This window comes from Leucoraja erinacea, chromosome 12 (assembly GCF_028641065.1).
Source record: "Leucoraja erinacea ecotype New England chromosome 12, Leri_hhj_1, whole genome shotgun sequence".
Lineage (NCBI taxonomy): Eukaryota > Metazoa > Chordata > Chondrichthyes > Rajiformes > Rajidae > Leucoraja > Leucoraja erinaceus.
Window position 1 is genome coordinate 24695620 of NC_073388.1, and position 26576 is coordinate 24722195.

Below are 26576 nucleotides of genomic sequence, written 5' to 3' on the forward strand. Positions count from 1 at the left end.
CGGGGCCCAAAGTCACATTACTGGCGGGAGTCGAGCGGCCCGACCCCAGGGGCGGCGTCCGGGTGCAGCGCAGAGTTGACGGCTGCAACCATAGCGGTAATTGCCGTAGAGCTGGGCTGTCGGCTGCAGTCATCAGGTCACCACGGTAGATGGTCGGCTGCGTGCGTCGGGAAATGCAAAATATCTGTTTTGAAATGTCGGGGTCACCAATGTTAAGGCACCAAACGTCGTGAATAAACTGGTTACTTTATTCGGGCATAATAGGTTCGAAATACAAACACGTTGGTCCTTTAACACAAAGTTGTTGTTGCTGCTGCGAGGCTGTTGCCTCGTGGGCTCGAGCTGAGCTCCTGCTGAGGTGGAAGGACATGCACCCGAAGAGAGAAGAGAGCTGGTCAGCTCAAAGTCAGAGCGAGAGGGTTGTCCCGGGGTTTGTTATATATACCAGGACACACCCCTATACCCTGTGACAACTCCTCCCTGCAATTGCCCAGTCACGTGACCCTACCCCCGACTGCTGAGGGTTCCTGTAGCCAGTGGCCCATCCACCGGGTGCCGCCACAAAGAGTAAAATCATGATTGTGTTCATGATTACATGAAATATATAATTAAGGTAAGCCTGAATGAACCTTTCATTATTATTATTATTGTGATTTAGTTGCACTTTATATAGAATAAAACTTAGTACCAATCTTGTTGAAAATATCTTATTGTGCTAACATTAATAAAAACAAAAAATACTTCAGAGCTGAATCAAAAGTGAAAACATCATCCCTTAGTGAAAAGACAACACTTTTGCCTTCCAGTAAACAAGATTGTTTTGGATATCTGGCACAATCAATTAGTTCACTCATTGAGCTGATGCTCCCTTTAGTCAAGCAAGGCTTCCACTTGGAAATTAACTCATTGATTGCAGTTAAGGTGGAATGTGAATGAGTCCAATAAAACACTCTGTAATAACACAATTAAATATAAAGTGTAAATCAAATAATTCCAAATGTTCCAAATCGAAAATAAAAACAGAAGATTGGTGGAATTACATGTCAGGTCAGTGATTGCATCAGTGACGAGAAATAGATTTAACCTTTCACTTTAAAGACCATTCCTCAGTTCTGGTCCTTGATCTGAAATGTTAATTTTGTTTTTCTTCCTACAGATGCATCCTGACCCGTTGTTATTTACAGCGTTTTCTTTTTTATATTCTATAAAATATAAATTATTACATTACAAATATAAATTATTTCATTTCAATTTTGTATCTGGACTACGCATTGAGATATAAGGAATATTTGAAAAAAAAAAAATATCAGATCATTAACTGGTGTGCTTCGGAGCCTGGCGTTGGTATGAAGGCAGTGGGTTGTGGTGTAAAGTGCACTCTCTTTTCAGCATGCTCAGCTTTCCAGTTCTTCAAATGCTCACCTTTATTATCAGCCTACAGATGTCCCAGCTGTCAACAGTCATCTCCCAGATGTTTGGCCCTGGTGCCTGACATTGTCTTATCCCACTGCCATTTGTCCTTGCACAGGAGCTCGGGACATACAGAACATTATTTGTTGGTGGTCATTTCGCTGTAGTGTACTTGGCAATACACCTAACAACCATGTGATGAAAATGACATTCCAGTGCAAATATGTTTGGCTGGGTAGGATGTCAATTCTGACAGTCCGAGCATGCTCACATTGTCAATGTGGCACTGACTGCCACTGAGGAGCAGTAGAATGACAGGTTTTCAACTGCTGCTTTATTGTCTTAAAGATAAAATAAAATAATCCCATGTTATATCCTTATGTTAAGACTGCTAACATCATTTTCTTAGCAATTTCTTGAGCAGTAAGTTTGTAACATTCCCATCCATTAGAAGCTTGGCATGTCCCCAACAACTCTCACCAATTTTTACAGATGCGCTATAGAAAGCATTTTATCAGGATGCATCATGTTTGATTCAGTTACATATGTAACATATATACATTTCTTGTATGTATGACTGCAGAAACAACATTTCACTTGAGCCTCTATGAGGTTCAAGTGACAAATAAATTGTATTGTATTGTATTGTATTGTAGAAACACAGAAAATAGGTGCAGGAGGAGGCCATTCGGCCCTTCGACAGATGTGATTGTGATCATGGCTGATCGTCCCCCATCAATAACCCGTGCCTCCCTTCGCCCCATATCCCTTGATTCCACTAGCCCCTAGAGCTCTATCTAACTCTCCCTTAAATTCATCCAGTGACTTGGCCTCCACTACCCTCTGTGGCAGGGAATTCCATAAATTCTCAACTCTCTGGGTGAAAAAGTTTTTTCTCACCTCAGTCTTAAATGACCTCCCCTTTATTCGAAGACTGTGGCCCCTGGTTCTGGACTTGCCCAACATTGGGAACATTTTTCCTGCATCTAGCTTGTCCAGTCCTTTTATAATTTTATATGTTTCTATAATATACCCCCTCATCCTTCTAAACTCCAGTGAATACAAGCCTAGTCTTTTCAATCTTTCCTCCATTGACAGTCCCGCCATCCCAGGGATTAATCTCGTGAACCTACGCTGCACTGCCTCAATCACAAGGATGTCCTTCCTCAAATTAGGAGACCAAAACCATCTCTACTTCGGCACCGTCAATGCCAACAGGGGCTTGAGTACCGCTTTGCTTCCTGAAGTCGATCACTAATTCCTTTGTCTTACTGACATTAAGAGAAAGGTTGTTGTCTCGACACCAAGACAAGAGATTCTCGATCTCCTTCCTGTACTCCGTCTCATCATTATTTGATAAGGCCTTGAGAAGACCACTAGCATAACGGGAGTCCACACCTGCAACAGCGGATGCAGTAGATGAGGTTGGAAGAGGTGTAAGTGGAGCTCTGCCTCATCTGAAAAGACTGTTGGGGTCCATGGACGGAGTCAAGCGAGTGAGGTACAGTGCATTCCGAAAGTATTCAGACCGCTTCACTTTTTCCACATTTTGTTACATTACAGCCTTCTAAAATGGGTTACATTTTTTTTTTTAAATCATGAATCGACACACAATACCCCATAATAAAAAAGTGAAAACAGGTGTTCAGAACTTTACTCAGTACTTTGTTGAGGCACCTTTGGCAGCAATTACAGCCTCAAGTCTTCTTGGGTATGATGCTACAAGCTTGGCACACCTGTATTTGGGTAATTTCACCCATTCATCTCCGCAGATCCTCTCAAGCTCTGTCAAGTTAGATAGAGAGCATCGATGCACAGCTATTTTCAGGTCCCTCCAGAGATGTTCGATTGGGTTCAAGTCCAGGCTCTGGCTGGGCCACTAATGGACATTCACAGATTTGTCACAAAGCCACTCCTTCGTTGTCTTGGCTGTGTGCTTAGGGTGGTTTTGCTGTTGGAAGGCGAACTTCCACCCCAGTCTGAGGTCCAGAATGCTTTGGAGCAGGTTTTCAAGGATCTCTGTACTTTGCTCTGCTCATCTTTACCTCGCCGCTGAAAAACACCCGCACAGCATGATGCTGCCACCACCATGCTTCACCATAGGTGTGGTATTGGCCAGGTGATAAGCGGTGCCTGTCATGTGCTTTTTACTGAGGAGTGGCTTCCATCTGACCACTCTACCATAAAGGCCTGATTGGTGGAGTGCTGCAGATATAGTTGTCCTTCTGGAAGGTTCTGCCATCTCCACAGAGGAACTCTGGAGCTCTGTCTGAGTGACCATCGGGTTTTTGGTCACCTCCCTGACCAAGGCCCTTCTTCCCCAATTGCTAAGTTTGGCCGGGCGGCTAGCTCTATGAAGAGTCCTGGTGGTTCCAAAGTTCTTCCATTTAATAATGACGGAGGTCACTGTGCTCTTCAGGACCTGCAATGCTGCAGAAATTGTTTTATACTCTTCACCAGATCTGTGTCTCGACACAATCCTGTCTCGGAGGTTTACGGATAATTCCTTTGTCTTCATGGTTTAGTTTTTGTTCTGACATGCACAGTCAACTGTGGGACCTTATATAGACAGGTGTGTGCCTTTCCAAATCGTGTCCAATCAATTTAATTTACCACGTGGACTCCAATCAAGTTGTAGAAACATCTCAAGGACAATCAATGGAAACAGGAGGAACCTAAGCTCAAATTTGAGTGGCTGAATACTGAATGAGCAAAGGGTCTGAATACTTACGTGATATTTCAGTTATTTCTTTTTAATTACTTTGCAAATATTTCTCAACACCATTTTCGTTTCTTCATTCTGGGGTATTGTGTGTAGATCGATGATAAAAAAAACATGAATTTAATCCGTTTTAAAATAAGGCTGTAACATAACAAAATGTGAAAAACGTGAAGGGGTCTGAATACTTTCTGAATGCACTGTATAGGGACGGGCGTTGCATCTCCTGCGGTTGCAGGGGAAAGTACCTGGTGAGGGGGTGGTTTGGGCGGGAAGGGTCGAGTTGACCAGGGAGTTGCGAAGGGATCGGTCAGCGGAAAGTGGAAAGGGGTGGAGATGGGGAGATGTAACTAGTAGTGGGATCTCGTTGGAGGCAAAAATATCAGAGGATTATGTGCTGTATGCGACAGCTGATGGGGTGAAGGTGAGGACAAGGGACTGTCCCCATCAAGAATGGGGGGAGGGGGAGCAAGAGCGGAGCTGCGAGATATCGAAGTGAGCAAGAGCGGAGCTGCGAGATATCGAGGATGAGCAAGAACGGAGCAGCGGGATATCGAGGACATCTTGCTCCCCCTCCCCCCATTCGTAACAGGGACAGAGGCCCCCTTGTCCTCACCTTCCACCACAGGAGATGCAACACAGGTTCTTATATCTCCCCCCTCTATTCCATCCAAGGACCCCGGCAGTCTTTTCAGGTAAGGCAGAGGTACTGCACGTCCTCCAACCTCATCTACTGTATCCGTTGTTCCAGTCATGGACTCCTTTATATCGGCGAGACTAGGCGCAGGCTCGGCAATCATTTCACTGAACACCTCCGCTCAGTCCGCCTAAACCTACCTGATCTCACGGTTGCTCAACACTTTAACTCTCTCTCCCATTCCCACACTGACCTTTCTGCCCTGGGCCTCCTCCATTGTCAGAGTGAGGCCCAGTGCAAATTGGAGGAACAGCACCTCATATTTTGCTTGGCCAGCTTATACCCCAGCATTATGAACATTGACTTATCTAACTTCAAGTAGCCTTTGCTTTCCCTCTCTCTCCATCTCCTCCCCCTTCCCAGTTCTCCGACCAGTCTTACTGTCTCCGACTACATTTTATCTGTTTACTTTGTTGTTACCTTCTCCCAACTAACAATGATCTCCATTCCCTTTGTCCTGTTTTCACACCTTACATTTCCTTATCTATAGACTGTACCGCCCACTCCCCTGATAGCAGTCTGAAGAAGGGTGTCGACCGGAAACGTCACCCATTCCTTCTCTCCAGAGATGCTGCCTGTTACTCCAGCATTTTTTATCTATCCGACAGTTCTTTCCGACACTGGTTCTTTTATGATTGTTCAAAAAATAACATTAATTAATGGGCAAATTCCTTAGTTCAGTACATCCCTTTGGTTAATCCAAATTCTTTCCATGACATTTCATGAGATTATTCTAGTCGAGATAAATCTTAAGGTATGATTGGAATAACGAGACTTGTGAGAAGAATAATGTACATGAGAATTTGTTTATTTGTTTATTTAAGTGGGTGATCTAAAGTTTCTGTAAACTTAAATTATTTCTGGAACCGTTAATATGGCAGAAATATCATGGAATGGTTACCACATACCTACTGCAAACTAGTTGACTAACTTTTTGTTCTCTCTTAACACCACCCCTATTCTACTCTGTTCTCAGTTATTATTAGCATTCAGGAGATGAGAAAGCTTTGGGCTCTGAAATAAAAATCTTTAAATGCCTGCTATGGTGTGAGGAAGCTTTAAATATATTGTAAATATAGGTAGTTTAGGCCAGTTCATTGGAAGGGAGTTAGATGTGGCCCTTGTGGCTAAAGGGATCAGGGGGTATGGAGAGAAGTAGGTACAGGATACTGAGTTGGATGATCAGCCATGATCATATTGAATGGCGGTGCAGGCTCGAAGGGCCGAATGGCCTACTCCTGCACCTATTTTCTATGTAAGTCCCTTGCCCATTCGTCATAAGCGCACACTATGAAAATGATTCCACAATGATTCGGTATGAATCTCCTTGTTGCTTTTGATAAATGGGTTGATAAAATAAGCATCCCTTGCAACAATGTGTACCAGTTATATTAAATACAACATTGTCAGAACTACAATGTTATGTAAAATAAGGACTCACCGATTTGGGGACAACATATTAGCAAAGACAGAAGATTAGTTAATGATCAGAAAAAGTAAAGAGAAGTAAATGGATGGGTATGAAGGAGGGAGGAGGCAGAAAGAAGACAAGGCTAGTAAAAATGAACTAATCACAGATTCTCTGGAAAATGTAAATATGGAATTCAGGAAAATAAAGAGTAAACATTTTTGTGTATAATCCTATTACTGTGTATTATCCTTTGTAAATGGCTTAAGTACAGTGTACAAAAACTGTAGCTGTTAAGTCTATGGACAACTCAAGTGACCTGCACAAAATTTTAACATTACAAAATTAACACCATTCTTCTAAGACACAGGTCATAGTTTTTTTTACTAACTGCCATTCACAAATGTTAAACCTGCACTTAATTCCAACATGTTATTAAAATTGTTTTTAATTCATAGTTAGAGAGGTAAATTCATCTATGACAAATTCTCATGGCCATATCACTGTTTTACACTTTATTTGTAATAAATTAGTTTTAAATATAAAATTAAGCACTGATAGCTCTGAATTAAGAGAAATAGATTTCTGAAGAAACACAATTGTGTCTGGACTTTATTTTAACTGAATGAAGGAATGCATTATAAATAAATGCATTATTTTATTCAGGAAATTATTTAATTAGCCACAATTGCCTCAACCACAAATTTGTTATTCAGAATAGATATATATAAATTGAACATTTGTCACTTACATATTTCTTGCATTTCACAGAAATGGCTTTAATCTTCATCCCTTTGCCAAAATCAAATTTGCAACTTAATTATCCCTAACAATTCATAATATTGATTTTACCCTTGCACAATGCATTGTCCAACATGGGAGGAGCATGTTATTTCAAAATAAAATCCTGCCAGATCCACTATCCCACCATACAATTAAACCCTTGAGTACTGATTATCTTACTAAATTGCAAAGTTAGAACCAGATTTGAACATAACCCACCTTAAATAGTGTGCAATTGTGATAAATGCACAGTTTTTAAGTAACAGCCTTTAGTGTTAATAATATCTCTGTAAAGTATCTTACTTTACTGTTTTATGACACATTCTATACCAATGGTCAAGCAGGTATGTAACAATCAAGGGATATTTATATCTAAGAACTTGCACATCACATTGTCAAGGAATTAATTTGTCAAGTCATTTTCTTTTGCTGTATATAGCTCTTAGTAGTGGTCAAGATATCTTAGGAAATTTATAAAATGTCTGGTGAAGGTTATAAAACTTGAGGAAAAAAAACTTCCCTTAGTTTATTCATTTCCCCTGCTAAGAGGTATGTGACCAGTTCCTAATCTCCTGTTACTAAAGCTCTATAATGGTATGCAGGATAAAGAATAATAGTTCGGAGACTTACACTACCCTTGCTCATGACTTTAGATAATAGAGAATAGGTGCAGGAGTAGACCATTTGGCCCTTCGAGCCAGCACCGCCATTCAATGTAATCATGGTTGATCATTCCCAATTAGTATCCCGTTCCTGTGTTCTCCCCATATCCCCTGACTCTTGCTATTTTTAAGAGCCCTATCTAGCTCTCTCTTGAAAGCACCCAGAGAACCTGCCTCCACCGCCCTCTGAGGCAGAGAATTCCACAGACTTTGTACCTAATGTAACTAGGCAATTTGCAAAAAATCATGCAGAGACCTGGCTGCTGAGGAACACACTGCAACATCTTTTTGGAACTGCCAACTACCTGTAAGTATGATCTGGCATTTATAAATGAAAACATGCTAAGGAAGGAAATGCTGATTCTGCAGTTATGCAATTACATCATTTACCCCAATTATTCAATAAAAACAAGAGAGAACAAAAAAAACTGTCAAATTTCAGATATCCCTACAACCTCACCAAGTTATAGGAGAAACATGGGAGCATGTGGAGAATGCAAAAGAGATTTTGATTACCAACAAGAGGACATTTTCTTTCTAATTTCTCTCTTGATTTAGCAATACAATGTGTTTAGGGTAATAATTTTCAAGTTGCTTCATTTAATTGCAGTTTGATGAAGTAGTAAGGATTTTGCATATGATATAAATTATGATAGATATTAGTTGGCTTTAAACTAATTAATTAGGTTTGAGAGCATTACGCTGTAACATTTTTCTATAACCCTTGCAATTGTGCTTTTTAAAATCATGTTCACAAGTTATTCTAAATGGCATCATTCCCTTGTATTTTAGTAATGATACAAGTTGTTGCACAAAATAAATGATGATATCTGCCAGGCTGTATTCAGAAATAGTCTCAACCTCAGTGCAATTAGAACAAAGTCACTTCCTCAGCCAGAGCCAACTGTTGACCAAACAGGCAGCAAAGATGATGGAATAGAGAACAAATTCTTTTCGTGCATGGTCCCGACTCTCCTGTTCTAATAACTGTAGGCGGCGATTCAACTTGTTCAACTACAAAATAAAAAGTTTGGACTATTCACTGATAGAACTGTACACTAATACAAAATTACAGCAGTATTAAAATAACTTCTTTCTTGTTATTTTAAATCAGATGAAAGATATAACTTCATGAAATGAATTATCAAGGAGCAATTTGTTTTGAAATTGTAACAGGCAGGTTAGTGTACAACAGCTCTAATATCTTCAGTTATGCAGCATAAAATGTTCCAAATAGTAAGCTGCTGGTCAGGTAAGAGGCTAAATTATGCTCAACATGATCTATTGCCTATGCGAGGTTTGAGACCACACCAACATTTTGACCACCAGCTCTGGAAACAAGCTCAAGGCTTCAATGCTGCAGCCGTTCTGTGACCAGTGAGTGACTAAGCCTCAAGGCATCACATCCGGAGGCTCACCAAGCTGTTCAGTTTTTATCATATTTCGATGTTTCTGATAATCAGAAACATTTTAAAAGTTGAAATTTATTTAAGTAAATTATTAGGAATTGAATGCAATTAATACATTTATTATATAATTAAAACATATAAACCAAGGACTCAGTGATGATTCCTCTTGTAAATCCTCTTGTAAATGCTCCTTATTGAAATTCTTACCTGTCGTCGGAGTGTTACAATTTCCATTACACTGAAATTTTCAAGCACACCCTCGGGTATAGTGTAATCAGGGGCCACACTGGAAAATAAAAAATACAAATTCAAGCAAGTCATTTTTATCCTTCCTCTTGTCGCACTGATAACAGTATCAATATTTTAATCACACTGAACAGAATTCTTCAGATTTCAGTCCTGGAGGATAATAGCAGCATGATAACTACAAAAAAAGCCATTCGCTACATCTTGTATTATTTAATCACACTTAAATAAAACATACACTTATTTAGAAAAGAGATGTCATGTAATGGTTAAATTACCAAACTAAAAACACAGAGGCCTGGACTATCACTCCAGCAGCAAGTTCAAAATTCCCTCCCATAGCAGCTGAGGAGTGTACATTTCATTTCATTTTGTAAATTACATTACTAAACTACCTGATTGTTATAATTTTGTTTTTTATTTCAGATTTACAGTGTTATCATTAATCTCACTGTTGCCATACATGACAGTTATGTGGAGACACAGTTCAATTTTCACAATTAGGACACCCTTCACTGTGGTTTGTGGAACTGCAATCATGCTAAATGAGATTTGTTCATAATAAATGTTCCAGTTCTTAATTGTACAATGATGAGACACTGTAGAACATAAGCAACATTAGAAAGGCACATCACCATAGTCGGCAACCATATGGGCTTGCATACACCTCACTTTAATATCATTATCAAGCCAGCCCATCAAGCCTAGTTCACTGAAGTGAATTAAAGAACATGCTGGATGCAGCAGGGGGAGGATCTAACAATTAGATGCCAACCTGATGCTGAAACACAGGAATATTTGTGTTCTAAATAGAAAAAGGAGTGCAACCCTGACTCTGCTTGAAAATAATAAATCATATCCAAATTTTGTAGTCTTGCCGCATCTATTCATGAATGGTGAAAAGATTCTATCCTCAAAGACAAGGATAAAGCATCCCCAACCAGATTCAGCATGAAGTGCTTAATGATTGGTCCATCTCAGGTGATGGTCAATTTGAAAAGCAAAGTTAATCCCTGTTTATACGGGGATAATCGCCGTATAATGCCTACTGCAAAATGTTTCCGTAAGGGCCTATAAGATCAAAAAAAGTGCTATGCATCAACATGAGGAAATTATGAATACCCTTGCAAGTTATTACCAAGACAGAAGATCAAAACAAAGTCACAGTGAAAGCTGAAATACAGGATAGGCAAAAATGGGAAAATAAATACTGGCTGACTACCGTCACTCGGTGTGGATGCAATGCAACCTAGATTGCTGAAGGGAATAAGGATGAAAATTATGGAGAATAATTCTAAGATTTTTCCTCAAATACTGTGTTGGGGCCAAGATAGGAAAATTAAAAATGTTACTCTTGTTCAAGAAAGAATGGAAGCAAAATTCATGCACTGACAAGCTATCAGTTTAACCTTAATGGTCTGGAAGTGTCTTTATGCAGTAATATGGTGCAAAATTAACGTGATATTAAGATAAAGACAGCCATTAAAGATTCAATAAAGATCAACGATGTTAGGCTAAAGCTCGAGTTATTCAGAGAGGGTTGACTAAGGCAAAACGTTTTTTTTGGAAACATGGATTTTCAAAGTTCTACATAGCTGATTACCAACAAAAAGGCAATGGAATACAAAGGACAAAGTATGGATATGAAATTAGCTTAAGGGAGTAATTAATATTACGGTGAAAACATATTTTAATCTGGAGAAAAATATGCAATGGCAATTCCTGAGGAGCCAATGCTGGGACCAATATTTTTCTTGACATATATCAATAGCTTGGAGTTGAGTGTTCACCATACAAACTCAAAATCTGTAGATAAGAAAAAGAGGAAGTGAGAAGGATAGTGGTAGATATCAAGAATTGTACCAGGCACACATCAGATGAAATCTAATGGTGAGAAGCAGTGATGGAACTGGGGGGGTTGGCTGGGGGACGGCATTCCCCTACTTTTCAGTGTCCAGTTTCCATCCTGGGCATGAAATCGCAGCTTTATCCTGCGCTACTTAATCCAGGGGCGAGCGAACAGACGGACGAAAGCAACGATCATAGAGCGGAATAGATAACATTTTGGGTCGAGACCCTTCTTCACACGGAGTCAGCGGAAAGAGGAACAAGAGATATAGACGGTACTAAGGCCAAATGAATGGAAGATATGCCTATATTTCCCGTTTCCTTTTCCCTTGGCTGTCAGTGTGAAGAAGGGTGTTGAGATGAAATGTCACCTATTCCGTTCTATGATGGCTGATTTCGTCCGTCTGTCCGCTCGCTCTTCACACACACACACACACACACACACACACACACACACACACACACACACACACACACACACACACACACACACACACACACACACACACACACACACACACACACACACACACACACACACACACACACACACACACACACACACACACACACACACACACACACACACACACACACACAAGATTGGTGCAACCCTGGCCTGCAGCGGCTCCTGGTCCGATCCCTCCGCGGGTGCCGCCTGGCCCGCTCAGTTCCTCCAGCACTCTGTGTTTTTTGTTTGGCTCTGGAGTTGAAGGTGGACACGAGGGGGCTGGGGTGGCTCAGTGGACGGGCGGCGGCTCTGGGGAGTGGGTGGCGTTTTAGCTCGAGACCCTTCTGCAAACAATCACAAGTACTCTCACCGACGAGAGTTCAGTTCAGTCTAAAGAGGGTCTTCTCTCCAGAGTTGCTGCCTGTCCCACTGAGTTACTCCAGCTTTGTCTAACTTCAATTTCAAGAGTTAAATAAAAAAACACAGAGTGCTGGAGGAACTCAGCGGGTTAGGCGGCATCTGTGGAGGGAATGGATTAGGAGTTGTTTCGGGCCAGGGTTCTTCTTCAATAGGAAGGAACTGCAGATCAAAGATACTAAAGCAGCTATGACATATAATACACAATGAACTAACTATATTATAAATACACAATAAACAAGTTCTGCATTCTTGTACTCTTACTTGGGTATGACCTCACGGACCTTAGGGTATCCCTAGTTCTTAAAACCCATTTCCATCACTGATGAGAAGTGTGAAATATATTTTGATAGGTTTATTGAGAAGACATAATATGAATGCAATATCAAAATGGGTTCCAAAAAGGATTCCAAATATCCAAAATATCCACAATATCCAAAATGGGTTCCAAAAAGCCTGGGTTTCTAACTTGAATAAGTTAGGTCTTTATTCTCTGGAGCGCAGAAGGTTAAGGGGGGACTTGATAGAGGTCTTTAAAATGATGAGAGGGATAGACAGAGTTGATGTGGACAAGCTTTTCCCTTTGAGAATAGGGAAGATTCAAACAAGAGGACATGACTTCAGAATTAAGGGGCAGAAGTTTAGGGGTAATATGAGGGGGAACTTCTTTACTCAGAGAGTGGTAGTGGTGTGGAATGAGCTTCCAGTGGAAGTGGTGGAGGCAGGTTCATTGGTATCATTTAAAAATAAATTGGATAGGCATATGGATGAGAAGGGAATGGAGGGTTATGGTATGAGTGCAGGCAGGTGGGACTAAGGGGGAAAAAAAATTTGTTCGGCACGGACTTGTAGGGCCGAGATGGCCTGTTTCCGTGCTGTAATTGTTATATGGTTATATATGGTTATAGGAAGAATTGTGGATAATTAAGAACTAATCCTTGATGGCTAGGCAGAAGAGAAAGTGGTTAGAAAGATATTCAGGATCTTGAGCTTTAGAAAGAGTTAAAAGAAAAGAAGGGTTTCGTCCCAAAAGGTTGCCTATTTCCTTCGCTCCATAGATGCTGCCTCACCCACTGAGTTTCTCCAGCATTTTTGTCTACCCTCGATTTTCCAGCATCTGCAGTTCCTTCTTAAACAAAAAGAAAAGCAAATCTTTTTGGAATACAAATTCAGGAATATGGTGTCCATTTTAATGCATGACACTATAAAAGCCTTAGCAATAGTGCAGTAAAGATTTACCATAATGGTGCCATAGTTGAGGAACTTTAGTCTAATGAATAGATCAGACAAGGTGAGGTTGATCTACCTAGAACCAGAAGAAGCTGAAACATGATATGCCAACAGTTTTAAAATTCATATAACATTCAACAATGTGAATAAAGAGGAACTATTTGCAGTCACAACGACAAACAGCACACTGATGGCAGCACACTGATGGCTGCATCACAGCTTGAGCCACCTCAGTCCTGCTCTGAGGGACTGTCTGCCTGGTTTTTGTAAATTCCCCTTGGATGGTTCCATTTTAAACAATAGATTGTCCTTAGTGCAGGACAAATGATTCAAACGAGCATTGGTTGTCATTTGGAAGAAAATAAGTTGCAGGGAAACAAGATAAATAAAAGGCAGAATGGGACCAATGGTACTGCTCTGCTGGGAGCTAGCATGGACCCAATGGACAATATACTTCCCTTCTGTGTCACAACATGTAAGTTTACAGAAGTCCGATTTAAGGCAATTGGTCGAGATCCAAATGGGCCTGTCCCACTTATGTGATTTGTCAGGCAACTACAGGCTGTTTGTCGCCACATGTTCGCCGGTGGTCTCCTCAGTCGCGCAAAAAGTCGTAGCGTTTTTCTGATCGCTGCTAAATATTCAAAATGTTGAAAAATATTCGGCGACAGTGGGTTTGACGTCAATGAGCGTAGCTTGACTTCTCCTGACGTAGGTGCTGTCATAGGTTGTCGCCGGTTTTTCGGTGACCTGCTACAACTCTGACCGTCGCCGGCAGTTGCCTAAAAAATCGCCAAGTTGGACAGGCCCATAAAGATAAAAAGAGGAAAATATTTTTCATGAAGCAAGTGCCGGAAAGCAACAGGAAGCATTTCAATGTGATTTTAAAAGAAGAATTTGTTAATTACTTGAAGAGAAAAATGCAGGGCTACAGAGAAAGAGTCGGAATGGGACTAATTGAATTGCTTTCACAAAATGCCATTGCAGACTCAATGGGCCAGATTGCCTTTTCCTCCATTGTAATAATAATGTTTATTTATATAGCACTTTTCAACAAAACCAGTATTTGAACCAAAGTGCTTTACAGAGATTGATTAAATTAATTGAACAGATCAAATGTCAATAAATCCATACAAAACAAAAAAGAGAAAAAGAAAAAAAGACACAGAACAGTACACTATAGAAATCAACATGAAACGTCCCCCCACAGCAGAATTCACTGTGAGGGAAGGCACTAAAAATATCCAGTTCTCCCCCTCATAGTCCACCCGAGGTCGGGGTCTATATGTGGCCTCCTCAGCCAAGTCGATGTTCTCAGGCCCTCTGCCACAAAGCTGGATCATCGGCGTCGGGTGAACATTCTTCAGCGGCCTGGACTGAAGCGGCCGCTTCCTCCCTGAAGACTGCAATGTCCAAAGTTCTCAGGCCGCGCTGGCCGGACCTCTGACACCGGCGAACTCGGACACCAGGCCCCGCGGCGTTGAAATCCAGTACCGCCCGCCCGCGGCTGGACGCTCTGCAGCCGCAGCTCAGCGATGTTGCAGTCGGCGTTCCCAGTGCCCCGGAGCTTACCGGAAGGCGACCCGGTAAGGCATCGCCCGCTCCGTGTTGGTGTTGGTGTCCTAGCATCTGCACCGCCAGCGAAGCTGTAGCCCCGGCAGGAAATCGTCGCTCCAGCGCTGCTCCAGCTCGATGGTAGGCCGCACAGAGAGGACGAAAAAGCGGTTCGGAAGAAAACCGTATCTCCGACCAGGTAGGACTGGGATTAAAACAGTTTCCCCCTCCCCCCCCCCACCCACCACATAAAAGAAGACTTCCAATGAACAATTTTCACGGACAGGACTAAAAATAAAAATAAAAAAGGGAGAAAGGACGGACTGCAGGAGGAGCAGCCATACACAACGGCGCATCACCCCCGCAGTCCGCCATCTTAACAGTTATAACATTACAACTACTTTCTCACAAAGTATGTGAGCATCAACTTGCCTGCCTCGGCTGCTTCCCCTTACCAGGCAAGTGGTTTGATCCGTCCCAGGCTTCCTTGGCCTCATTTTCAAATCCATATTTCTTTTGTTTCTCTCCTTTTATCCCATTCTCAATAAGCCCAATTGATCAATGACACTTATTTGCTAATAACTACAATTTCTTCTTAGCCCCATGTAATCTGGTACTAAACGCCCTCTTTCAAAATATCCATTAGCTGACTCAAAAAAAAATTGTCTTTCTCTGTTCCAAACTACTTCATCTCTAACCACTTTGCTCTCCACAGTGTCTGAAAATTATCACCTCTGAAATGTTTCTTCATCCTTCCTGCAACTCCTCATTCAGCACAACATCGCTGACTTGGCCATTAACCAAATCATCATCAACAATTGGAGCTGATCTTCTATCACCCATATGCACTTCACTCTTCAAGAATTCCAACCCTTAGCATTGTCTTTGCCATGTGCAGCAAATGCATTGACTCAGCACATGTAACTAACGAGACTCAACACTTTTATTGGCCATTTAGTCTTTGCCACCCAACTCAGGTTGCAAATTGGTTCATGCAGTCAGAGCAACTGAATGTTTGTGGAAGTATTAGACACTCACAAATATTCAATAATACATATTTTGGTACACATAAAACTATTAAAATTAATCTACACATTACAAATCTGTAATACATATAAGTAATAAAATTACTTCCCTTTCGCCTAGTGATGGATGTGTCGCATTCATTCAAATTCATTTTCTACACTTAAGCCAGGTTAAACCAGATGCTGGCTCAGGAAGCAAAATCTAAACCTTGAGTGCTAGCATTCAGCAATGACCACACTGCTTCATTGGGCCATAAGGAGTTCACTAGAGAAGCATGGAGATAGCTGTAGTTGATATCTTCGGGTGGAAGAAGGCTGCACCCAGTCGAGAAAAAGTGAGTACCAAGAATAGATCAATGAGGAACAGATTAAGCTGTAATGTACGTGTGGGAAAAGCAAATCTGAAGAACTAAGAGCTTGGCCACAGTGGTAGGTTTGTAAAGATTTTGAAATTGATAAAGGATTCATCAGATAAGAAACTTCGGCAAAATGTTCCAAATTCAAGAGCATGATGCCGCAAGGACCTGTACCTGAGTCGAGACCAAGGTCACAATGTAGCTAGCAAGAAACTAGAGGTTGGAGTTCAGAATAAAATTAAAATGGGTTGGAGGCAAAAGCAGTAAACCTGAGGAGGAAGCAAGCATGAAATAAAGCAGAAAACTGAAAGGGGAACAGATCTCTTTCTTTCATTTTGACTAATACACAAAATATATATATATATAATGCCTAACCTTGATTCCATCATTTATTTCCCTCTAAAGCAAGTGGATACTTGCAATTTCACATGATTTTCAGTCATCCTTAATCCATTTTGGACAGCATACAAATGTCCCACAGAAATTTCACTGATTGAATTGAAGCAGCATCTGGTATAAGTGTTGGCATTGGTTTCTGAATGTCACATGTACCAAGATACAGTGAAAAACTGTTTCTAAATCTTAGACCAATCTGGCTGTAATATGTCTACATTATTCACCCAGACTGGTGTAAAATGCTAGAAATAAAACGTTTAGAACACAAGAATAAAATGATTAGCACATAAGTGATTTCATCAAGGAAGATAGTATGCCAAGCACCTTTGATTCCTTGTTTGATTAGTCACATCTGAGTGTAGGCTGCCAGAAAGGGGCTGATTATGGAACCGATTTCTGAAAGTGGAAAAGATATAAATTGGCTACCCAGTAGTCACAGCGATTTAAATATTACAAGCCCACAGAATTCAATTGTTCCACTAATTTTTAATTCAACTTATTTTTAAAAGGATCTTCTACAGATGTCACAGATTATTCAACAGGCAGAAATTTGGGCAAATCAGTTTCTCTGATATCTGAGAATTTTATTTTGCATTCAAAGTCAGAGAAATCTGCCATTTGAAATATTTATTTTCTTCTAAAACAAGTAGACATTTACATTTTTACTTTCCTGTCAATCACTCTTTTTCACTCTCATGCCCATAGAAAATTTCCCCGATTTTTCCAGCAGACATGCGAGTTGGAAGTTGCACACACAAGCAAACACACACACCCACCCACACACCCCAACGCAATGCAGCATGATTTAACACAAGTACCTTATTCAAATTATTATTGCTATCACATTCTACAATTGCAAAAAAGAAATCAGCTGGAAATATGAAACATAGCGTTAATGAATGTTGGTACAAAGAGCAAGAGTGATACTCAGAACATAATAATTGGCATGATACTGAATCTGGTTCAAAGTATATTTTCATCTCATTCACTCTCTTTCTAGCATTATAGGTAAGTCAAACTGGATATAATTGAAAAATAATAATGGTATGTTTTTTTCCATATATTTTCATTGGCGATATTACATTTACTTGCTATTCTTTAGCACTTCTAAAGTAATCACTGAAAAAATGCAGAGGGTGCTTGGCTTTGGGTTTCCACCATTTTAGTTCAAAGCTGTCTAAATTAGTTTAGTTCAAAGCTGTTACAAATTTCAACAAGATATCAAAATTGCTGGAATTTCTTTTTTTCCAAAATATTTTTCACAAAATACCTTAAAAATTAACAGTTCATCTCTAAACCCAGCTATAAAACTTGGGATGATGGTTACTGTCAGTTTATTACATGAACTTTGGAGACAAGTTAGTATAGATTTTTTATTTACGATATGCAAAGATTTAAACATTTCACGAGCCTCTCATACTAAATGTAATGAAAAGGCAATATTATTTGAATCCTCTCTGGTTTATGGACCATCCAGCTCATGATGTTAGTTCCCAGAAAATAGACAAAGAATGGCAAATTTTATATTATAATTTTTGCCACTTTCATTCATGCTTGATTTCACAATCTGATAGTATCATTAACCTGTACAATAAACCCTCATTATAACAGACCATTGGGGGGGGGGTGGAGTGTAATGGTGTCCGTAACTGCTGATTGTCCACAATAAACGAGGAAGGTTTTATCATTGCCTAAGTAGTAGAAACAAACAACTACAGTTGCTTGTGGACACAAAGTGCTGGAGTAACTCAGCAGGTCAGGCAACATCTTTCGAGAAAATAGATAGGTGATGTTTCAGGGCAAGACCTTTCTTCAGACCCTTGTCTGGAATTGGGCCTGGAATACAGGTGAGTTGGTGACCCTGGCAGCCGGGGGAGTGGTGAGGATCGGCAGAGTCAATGGTCAACTGCTGGAATGCAGGTAAGGTCAGCAGCCGGTACTGTAAGTTGCCGAGGAGATGACGTGAGTCAGAGGTGACATGGGCAGCGGTTGGTAAGTCAATCCGCTATAACCAAAATCCGTGATAAATAAAGAGGTCTGTTAAAACATGGGTTTGCTGTCTATAGATCTAAGAATGACTCATGTAGAAATGATCTACAGGTAAAGAGAAGGATATGATGTTCATCTAGCTCTTGCAATCCCAAAAATTGGCATAATCATTCCTCAGGGACTATCATTTAGTTAAATATTCCTTCAAGTAGCTGAAATCCATCTCAGTAACTGAATATGGCAACATTTTTTGCAGTAGTTTGTACTTGATATCACTACAATCAAACCAATCCAAAATGTCTTACTTACAAATTCCTCTGTCTTTTAGTCACATTTGATAGACTGATTTCATTCTCACTTAATGTTCGTGATCTGCTGGAATTGTGAGAGGTGGTCACCTGCAAAAAAAGTTTGCAAGCATGTTTCTTACTGATGAGTTAATTTAAATGTAGAAGGCACCCAAATTATCAGTGACATAAATACAGGCCTTCCCAATGATGAACTTATGTTAGCATTGAATATTTGAAATATCTGGATAAATACAGAATGGATTAATTTATTAATTTAGTAGTGTGCAATTTTGTATGTTAAACTACTTTAAAAGGAACACTGTGCAAAAAATGTCTGTATTAAATTGTATTTTAATGAACATCACATTCAGTTTTTTACTTTGTGGGTCAACAACCAACACAACTTTTTTCAGGCAGCAGTCTGAACTAGTGAGAATTCAAGAATATTTCTCCCCCACCACCCACAGTGCGTAAAAGAATTGGCCTGTATCTGGGCATTGGGGTATGAAATAATGGCTGCAGCTGAGAATCAGGAAAGGTGGCCCAGGATTGCAGTCATGGATCGGTCACTATGAGGAATTGTAGGTTTGAGAGGATTGAGTGATCAGTGACTAAGTGCAGGTCAGAACCTGGATTGGAGGCTCAATAACAGCATCAGAGATAGTTAAAATAGGTTCATAAGTTCCAAGGATGGAAGATAGTGATTTCACGCCATGGGAAAAAAGAGACAAAAAACTGTGTTATATAACTGAATTTCAAAACACATTATGTGGTGTAAAGGTAAAAAGTTAGTAAGTTTGTCTACTTAAATCTTTATATTATAAAAGGACATAATGTTATTCCTAATATACCTGCAGTGGACTTTCCGATCTATCCACATTCATAGCCTGGGAGGTTCCATACATTAAGTGAGGAGATATGCTAAGTGGTGGAGGATCTGTATTCATAGGATTATTGTGGAACCAACCATACAAGTACGGCCTTGCTCCAATATCCTGCATTTCGGTTTCTAAAGAGAAAAGAGCATTTCTTTTAAACCAACCAACAAATATTTCAATTTAAATAATTTATTGTTGTCCCCTATTAGTATTCAGTTACAAAATTCAAATAATCATGTAGCTACTGCATATCTATTGCATATCAATTCCAAGTGTCAAAAATATGAAACAAGAAAACCAGTACTTCGTGCGTGATCCTTTTAAATCAGAGTAGAACATTTTCATGTCCAATCTGCACAATTACCTTAAACAGCAATAAATATTTAAGGTCTCACCAGAATAAACTGTTCTATAAAATAGCATCTAATAATTTACGGCAAATTATACCATCAGATCTATCTATTTACAGAACTACTAAAATCTGAAATAGATCTTTGCATATTCTATAATCATTTATCTTCCGCAAAGTACAAATACTTGCAAACTGATAGAAGGAATTATGGCTCTTTATATTAATATCTTAAAAGAAATGCATTTGTACGGCACTTTTCAGCATTGGATGCCAAAGACCTTTACAGCCAATTAATTCTATTTTTGACTATAATCCGTCACCATGTTCCCACACATGCTAATGTAAATATGATTAAAATATTTGTTTTTAAATTCATCCAAGGATAAATTATATAAATTGTGATGAACTCCCCTTCCTTTGAAGAAGGCAAAGAGGATCCTTAATGACCATCAGTACAGCAAACAGTCTCAATGAAAATACTTGAAAGAAGACACCCTAAATCCATAATTTTGTCAGCAATGAGATATCCTCCATGAGATATCCTCAAAAGTATCACATCAAGTCATTTGTTGCGCTACCGTGCTGTGGTCCATTTGCTTATTTTCCCTGGAGAACTGCTCTTGTCTACATAGGTTCCAATAACCTCATTGCTCATGGAAACTGTATGGGCTTAGGCTCTTCCAATACTGCTACAGGGTTCCATCGGGCTTCTCATGATTTCTGTCTGCTAACCATGCCGTTAACCTAAAAGATCTAACTGCCTTCTGGAGCAAGGTGTCCAGTTCTCCATCTTTCTTGGATCTCATTGTCAAAGCTTTGGACTCTAGCTCATCCATTCTGAGCCAAGGTTTAGTTTAGTTTAGTTTATTATTGTCATGTCTACAAAGATACAGTGAAAAGCTTTTGTTTGCATGCTATCCAAGGAAAGACAATAGATGATTACAATCAAGTCGTCAATTGTGTATAGAAAAAGGATAATGGGTACGACATTTAGTCAAGATAAAGTCCCTGAACTGCAGATGCTTTCTAGAGCCATAACCAGATCACCAGCGCCATACGCCGACATGATATAGCCACAACGCAGTACCTGACAAATAAATTGAATCTTGAATCTTGACCTACTCTGAGATATATAATTATTTCTTGAATTAATAGTTAGGTTTACCAATGTTTTTAAAAATAAAGGAAATAAAATAAATAAAAATAAAGGAACAATAGAGCTCATAGCATGAATTCTATAAAGAAGAAATGACATAAATGATCAAGAAGGAAATGAAAAGTTATGCTAATGTTTTTTTAGATGACGAGAGTTGGGAGGTAATTCATCTGGGGGAACTTATCTGGATCAAATAAGCCTATTTTGTACTCTATGTTCTATTAGAATAAATTCATTTTTTAATTTAATCCCTATCAATTTAGTTATTTAACTGACATTAAAACAAGATCTGGACCAATACTTGAAAATGACTAAATATCCATTGATTTTTACATCCCTGGTTAATTCACATTGAAACAGTTTACCTCCCATTGATATTCTTTCAGGAATCTGCATATGTAATGTCGACATCTGAATATCTTCTGCTCTCTCTTCATCACCTGGCTCCTCAGTTACTTTCAGTCTATTAGGAATTCTCATTTTCTGACTGATAGCCTCCATGAAACTCAGATCACAAGATGCTGGACTGGAGTCTATCAAATCGGAAGATGCTGTTTGTTCTATCATGGCAGCTAAAGGACCAACAAAATAATATTGAAACAGGAGCAATATTTAAATAACTAATGATCATATTACTTGAATACAATTGGAAGAGTAAACCAGTGGCAAGCATACAACTATGGCCATCAAACAGGGAATGAATAATATCTAGAATAATATTTATCATTGATTCTTGCACATGGCCAAGCACTCAGTTGAAGCCAAGATTGTCGACAGTTACTTAAATTCCCAAAACCGTTTTTTCTGTGTCTTTTTATTAAAACATCAAATCAGTGGAAAAGTTGCTGTTGTATTAATTTCCTGCCAATATATATTTTGAGAATGCTATAAATGATGTAGTTAATATTCTGTGGTGAAAGGAACTAGGAACTTAGACACTAGGAACTAGACACTTTGGAAGCAATCTTTGGGACTGTGCCTAAAATTACATACATTTTACATTGCAATTTTATTTAATTTTGTGTGGTACAGATAACGAGTTCAGAAATTCCAAAAAGTTTAGTTCTACATAGTTTCTTTGATAAATTTGTCTTGACTCAGAATTAATTCCAAAGTCACAGAAGGTCTCATTCTTTAATGTTTCTTTGATAGGATGCTTTCGTCTCTGAATTCAAACTATATTCTTTCTACATAATCATGTAAACCAATAATCTTTTAGGGACATACAGGTCTTTTCAACAATTTAATTCAATACTTCCTATATTAAAATTTTACGAAGTGTGATAACATGATGAGAAATGTTCTCACAATTATTGATGATCATCACCTGGGCATAACTAAGATGCATCTAACTCAACATCTACAGTAACTCAATCCTACAGTAAGGTTGAGGTACTGGAAGAGAGAAGGTGGGTGATGGTGAAAAAGGGAGGGAAACATGGAATGCAAAGGTCCCCGGGTGTTGTACCTCTTGAGAACAGGTGTACCCAGTTAGAAACTGTCGGGACAGACGATGTTAACACACTGAGCGGCGGACTGGCTTGCGAAGCAAAAAGGGCTGTTGAGCCAAAACCAAAGAGGCCGACGTCAGGCAACACCATGGTAGTTGGAGACTCCATTGTGAGAGGTACGGACAGGGGTTTCAGCGGCAACAGATGGGATTCGAGGATGGTGTGCTGCCTCCCTGGTGCCAGGATCCAGGATGTCATGGACAGAGTGCAGAAAATCCTCAAGGGCGAAGGTGAACAGCCAGAAGTGGTAATGCATGTTGGCACAAACAATGTCGGAAAGCCGGGGATGAATATTCTGAAGCGTTTGCTTCCAGTTCCTCGTGCTGGCGAGAGCAGGAACAGGGAGATACAGGACCTGAATGTGTGGCTGAGGAACTGGTACAGGGGGCAGGGATTTGGATTCTTAAACCATTGGGATCTGTTTTGGAGTAAGGGGAACTGTACAAAAGGGACAGATTGCACCTTAACAGGCATTCTGGCAGGCAGGTTTGCCACTGCTACACAGGTGGTTTTAAACCGAATAAGGGGGGTGGGGTGTCAAATGGAATAGTCAGGGACGGAGTCAAAGGGAAAGAGAGTAAAGCGATAGTTAATGACCCCAGTATTAACAGGAAAGAAAGCTCATAAAGGGACAGGAGAGTATGGACAAGTGTAATAGGGATCGACGTGAAAGGTGAGATGCGTAAGGAATTAAAGGTATTGTATATGAATGCACGTAGTATAAGAAGTAAGGTGGATGAGCTTGAAGCTCAGTTAGAGGTTGGTAGATATGATATTGTCGGGATTACTGAGATGTGGCTGCAGGAGGATCGGGCCTGGGAACTTAATATTTACGGTTATACATCCTATAGAAAGGACAGGTGGGCAGAGGAGGGGGGGGTAGCTCTGCTGGTGAGGGATGGAATTCAGTCCCTTGCGAGGAAAGACATAGGAACTGACGAGGTAGAGTCACTGTGGATTGAGTTGAGGAATTGTAAAGGCAAGAAGACACTAATTGGTGTTATCTACAGACCCCCAAATAGTAGCCCGGATGTAGGGTGTAAGTTGCAGCAGGAGTTAAAACTGGCATGTAACAAAGATAATGCCACTGTGGTGATGGGGGATTTCAATATGCAGGTAGACTGGGAAAATCAGGTTGGTTCAGGACCCCAAGAAAGAGTGTTTGTAGAGTGCTTCCGAGATGGATTCTTACAGCAGCTTGTCCTGAACTGTATACAAAACTACATTTCACTGTACCTCAGTACATGTGACAAATGAAGCACCATGCCATACCAACATCCACCCTGTCAATCCCTAGACATTTACATGTTTCAATAAGTGTACTGCTCACTTCATGGAGTACAGGCACAACCTGTTCAGCCTTTTTCATATATCAACTCTCTTATACCCAGGAATCAACCTGCTGAACTTTCTCTGCACAGCCTTCATTGCTGGTATATCATCCCTTACATATGAAGACAAAAACAATGCAGATGTGTTGCAGATGTATTTGAGATGTCTTCTCACCAGTACCCTGCAAAGCTGTAGTGAAATTTCCCTATTCTTTATTTCATAGAAACATAGAAAATAAGTGCAGGAATAGGCCATTCGGCCTTTCTAGTCAGCACCGCCATCCAATATGATCATGGCTGATCATCCAAAATCAGTATCCTGCTCCTGCTTTCTCCCCATATCCCTTGATTCCATTAGGCCCAAGAGCTATATCTAACACTCTCTTGAATACATCCAGTGAATTGGGCTTCACTGCCTTCTGTGGCAAAGAATTCCAGATTCACAACTGTCTGGGTGAAAAGGTTTTTCCTCATCTCAGTCCTAAATGGGCCTTATTCTTAAACTGTGACCCCTGGTTCTGGTCTCCCCAACATCAGGAACATTTTTCCTGCATCTAGCCTATCCAATCCCTTAAGAATTCTATATGTTTCCAAAAGATGCCCTCTCATCCTTCTAAATTCCAGTGAATATAAGCCCAGTCGATCCATTCTTTCATGATATGTCAGTCCCAATTAACCTGGTGAACCTAAGCTGCACTCCCTCAATAGCAAGAATGTCCTTCCTCAAATTAGGAGACATACCCTTTGCAATAAAAGCCAACATTCTAAAGAAATGTAAATACGTTTTAAATATATGTTGTACCTTGAGCACCTAAACGCTTTGGTGTAATAGCATTTTGTAATCTAATTTAATGTGACTTGGCAATGTTCAAAACTAAACTGCCAACAAATGTTTTTTTTAAATATTGGTATTACTCCCAACATCTAGTTGCTTGTAATGTAATGTAATTTTGGTATATCACACTTCTCAGCTCCATCTTCAATAATGTAGAGAAGCACATCAGAAGCTCAGGGCAGATATACAGTCTAGAGCACTGCGCTTAAATGCAATCTCTCTGATGTAGTGCAATGTACGTTTAAAAAAAAAGGGAAACTGACGAGTGGAGTGGATCAATTTACACTGTATAAATTTTACTCTTATAGTGGCCTACGCAAAAATGAAAAGATATGGAAGTACAAGACTCTCATCTTCTCCCTGAGCAGGCAATTCCATCAGTTAAATTCTCTATTAGGTATATTTTAAGTAGTCTTTTCTGGGAAGATAGATGGTTGACAATATCGAATCCATTCAGTTAATTGAAGGAACTGCAGATGCTGGTTTACACCGAAGACAAAAATGCTGGACGAACTCAGTGAGACGGGCAGCATCTCTGAAGGGAAGGAATGGGTGACGTTTTGAGTTTGAAGAAGGGTCTCGACCCGAAACGTCACCCATTCCTTCTTTCCAGAGATGCTGCCTGCCCCGCTCAGTTACTCCAGAATGTTGTGTCCACCCCTTTACTCTTTTTATTTGGGGGTGGGTTAGAGAAACAACTCGGACCCCTGCAAACGCGTGGTTGCAAAGGCTGTCAATAAGTTCCATGTGTCCGGGGTGCTATGGCGAAGTGCGAACTCTCTCAGGTCGAGCACCTGTTGCCGGTGCCGCTGGCAGTTCCTGTTGCCTGATCTGGTCCCCGCGGCCATGGGCTGAAGCGATCGCGTCAGATAACACGGCCCAACAACTCGTCCTCCAGGTCAACTATACGTTGTGTGTGTGTCTGTGAACGTGCAGCTGAACTTGACTTACACAGTAAGAGAGCGCCGGGAACGCTTGCTGCCATTGCCGGCCACCACATTACTCACCTGTGCAACGTCTGAGTGCCTCACAAACATCGCTTCGTCAACGCCGTTCGTGTAGGTTGGCGTCACGTGCCAGGCGCTCCCACGCCCCCATCCCCCCCCTCCGCCCAGCTCACAAACGCCCATCCGATTGGGCGCCGGGTGCTCACGTGTGCCCCGCGAAGCCCCACCCCCTGGGTGGGCGGGAGGCGGGAACGGCGGCGCTGTGACAGTTGGTTGACGGCGCGAGGAGAGCGCGTGGAGCACCGAGGTTTAAAATCTCAACTAGTTTTCTGCAAATTTTGACGTTCTGTTAATGAAGAAGTTTCTTCAAGAACAAAGAAACAAGATGGAATATGCCCACCAGCTCCACCATTCAAGGATCATAGCTGATTCAATTCTAACTTCAGCACCACTTCCACACTGACTCTCTCCGTAGGTAGTTCAAATGTTTGTCAAATTCTACCTTGAACACATGGAGATTCTGTCTCCATAGTGTTTTGGAATAAAGCATTCCAAATCTTCACAGTCCTGAGATGTCGTTCCCTTTGAACTCGTGGTAACTCGACGACGACGCTCATCCCCATGGGGGGGGGGGGGGGGGGGGGGGGCACGTCCCCTCTATGTTTTGAGAGGTGGG

The 26576-nt window shown here is 40.5% G+C and overlaps 2 protein-coding genes across 3 annotated transcripts in view; one reads left to right on the top strand and one right to left on the bottom strand.

The window, feature by feature from the left end:
- pin4 (protein (peptidylprolyl cis/trans isomerase) NIMA-interacting, 4 (parvulin)) overlaps positions 1-26576 on the top strand; it is a 275834-nt gene that overhangs the window by 155832 nt on the left and 93426 nt on the right. The window lies entirely within an intron of this gene.
- LOC129702208 (mitochondrial fission factor-like) lies at positions 5591-26062 on the bottom strand. Of its 2 annotated transcripts, none has more exons than XM_055643856.1 (7): positions 25961-26062; positions 21642-21848; positions 19742-19899; positions 18910-18998; positions 16936-17007; positions 9296-9374; positions 5591-8693 (listed from the first exon to the last, which is right to left on the bottom strand). In XM_055643856.1, the coding sequence occupies exons 2-7, from the start codon at positions 21841-21843 to the stop codon at positions 8562-8564; spliced, it is 732 nt and encodes a 243-aa protein (XP_055499831.1). In that variant the 5' UTR covers positions 21844-21848; positions 25961-26062; the 3' UTR covers positions 5591-8561. The 2 variants fall into 2 exon arrangements, with proteins under 2 accessions (XP_055499831.1, XP_055499830.1); XM_055643855.1 differs by lacking the exon at positions 25961-26062 and adding an exon at positions 25905-25937.

What these genes read in the sequence shown, in the direction of transcription:
- LOC129702208 (XM_055643856.1), bottom strand. Translation starts at nt 21,843, where the DNA reads ATGATAGAACAAACAGCATCTTCCGATTTGATAGACTCCAGTCCAGCA. An exon ending in GATCGGAAAGTCCACTGCAG is followed by an intron (nt 18,999 to 19,741) that starts GTATATTAGGAA and finishes CTTTTTTTGCAG; the next exon opens with GTGACCACCTCTCACAATTC. An exon ending in AATCAAACAAGGAATCAAAG is followed by an intron (nt 9,375 to 16,935) that starts GTGCTTGGCATA and finishes TTTATTTTCCAG; the next exon opens with TGTGGCCCCTGATTACACTA.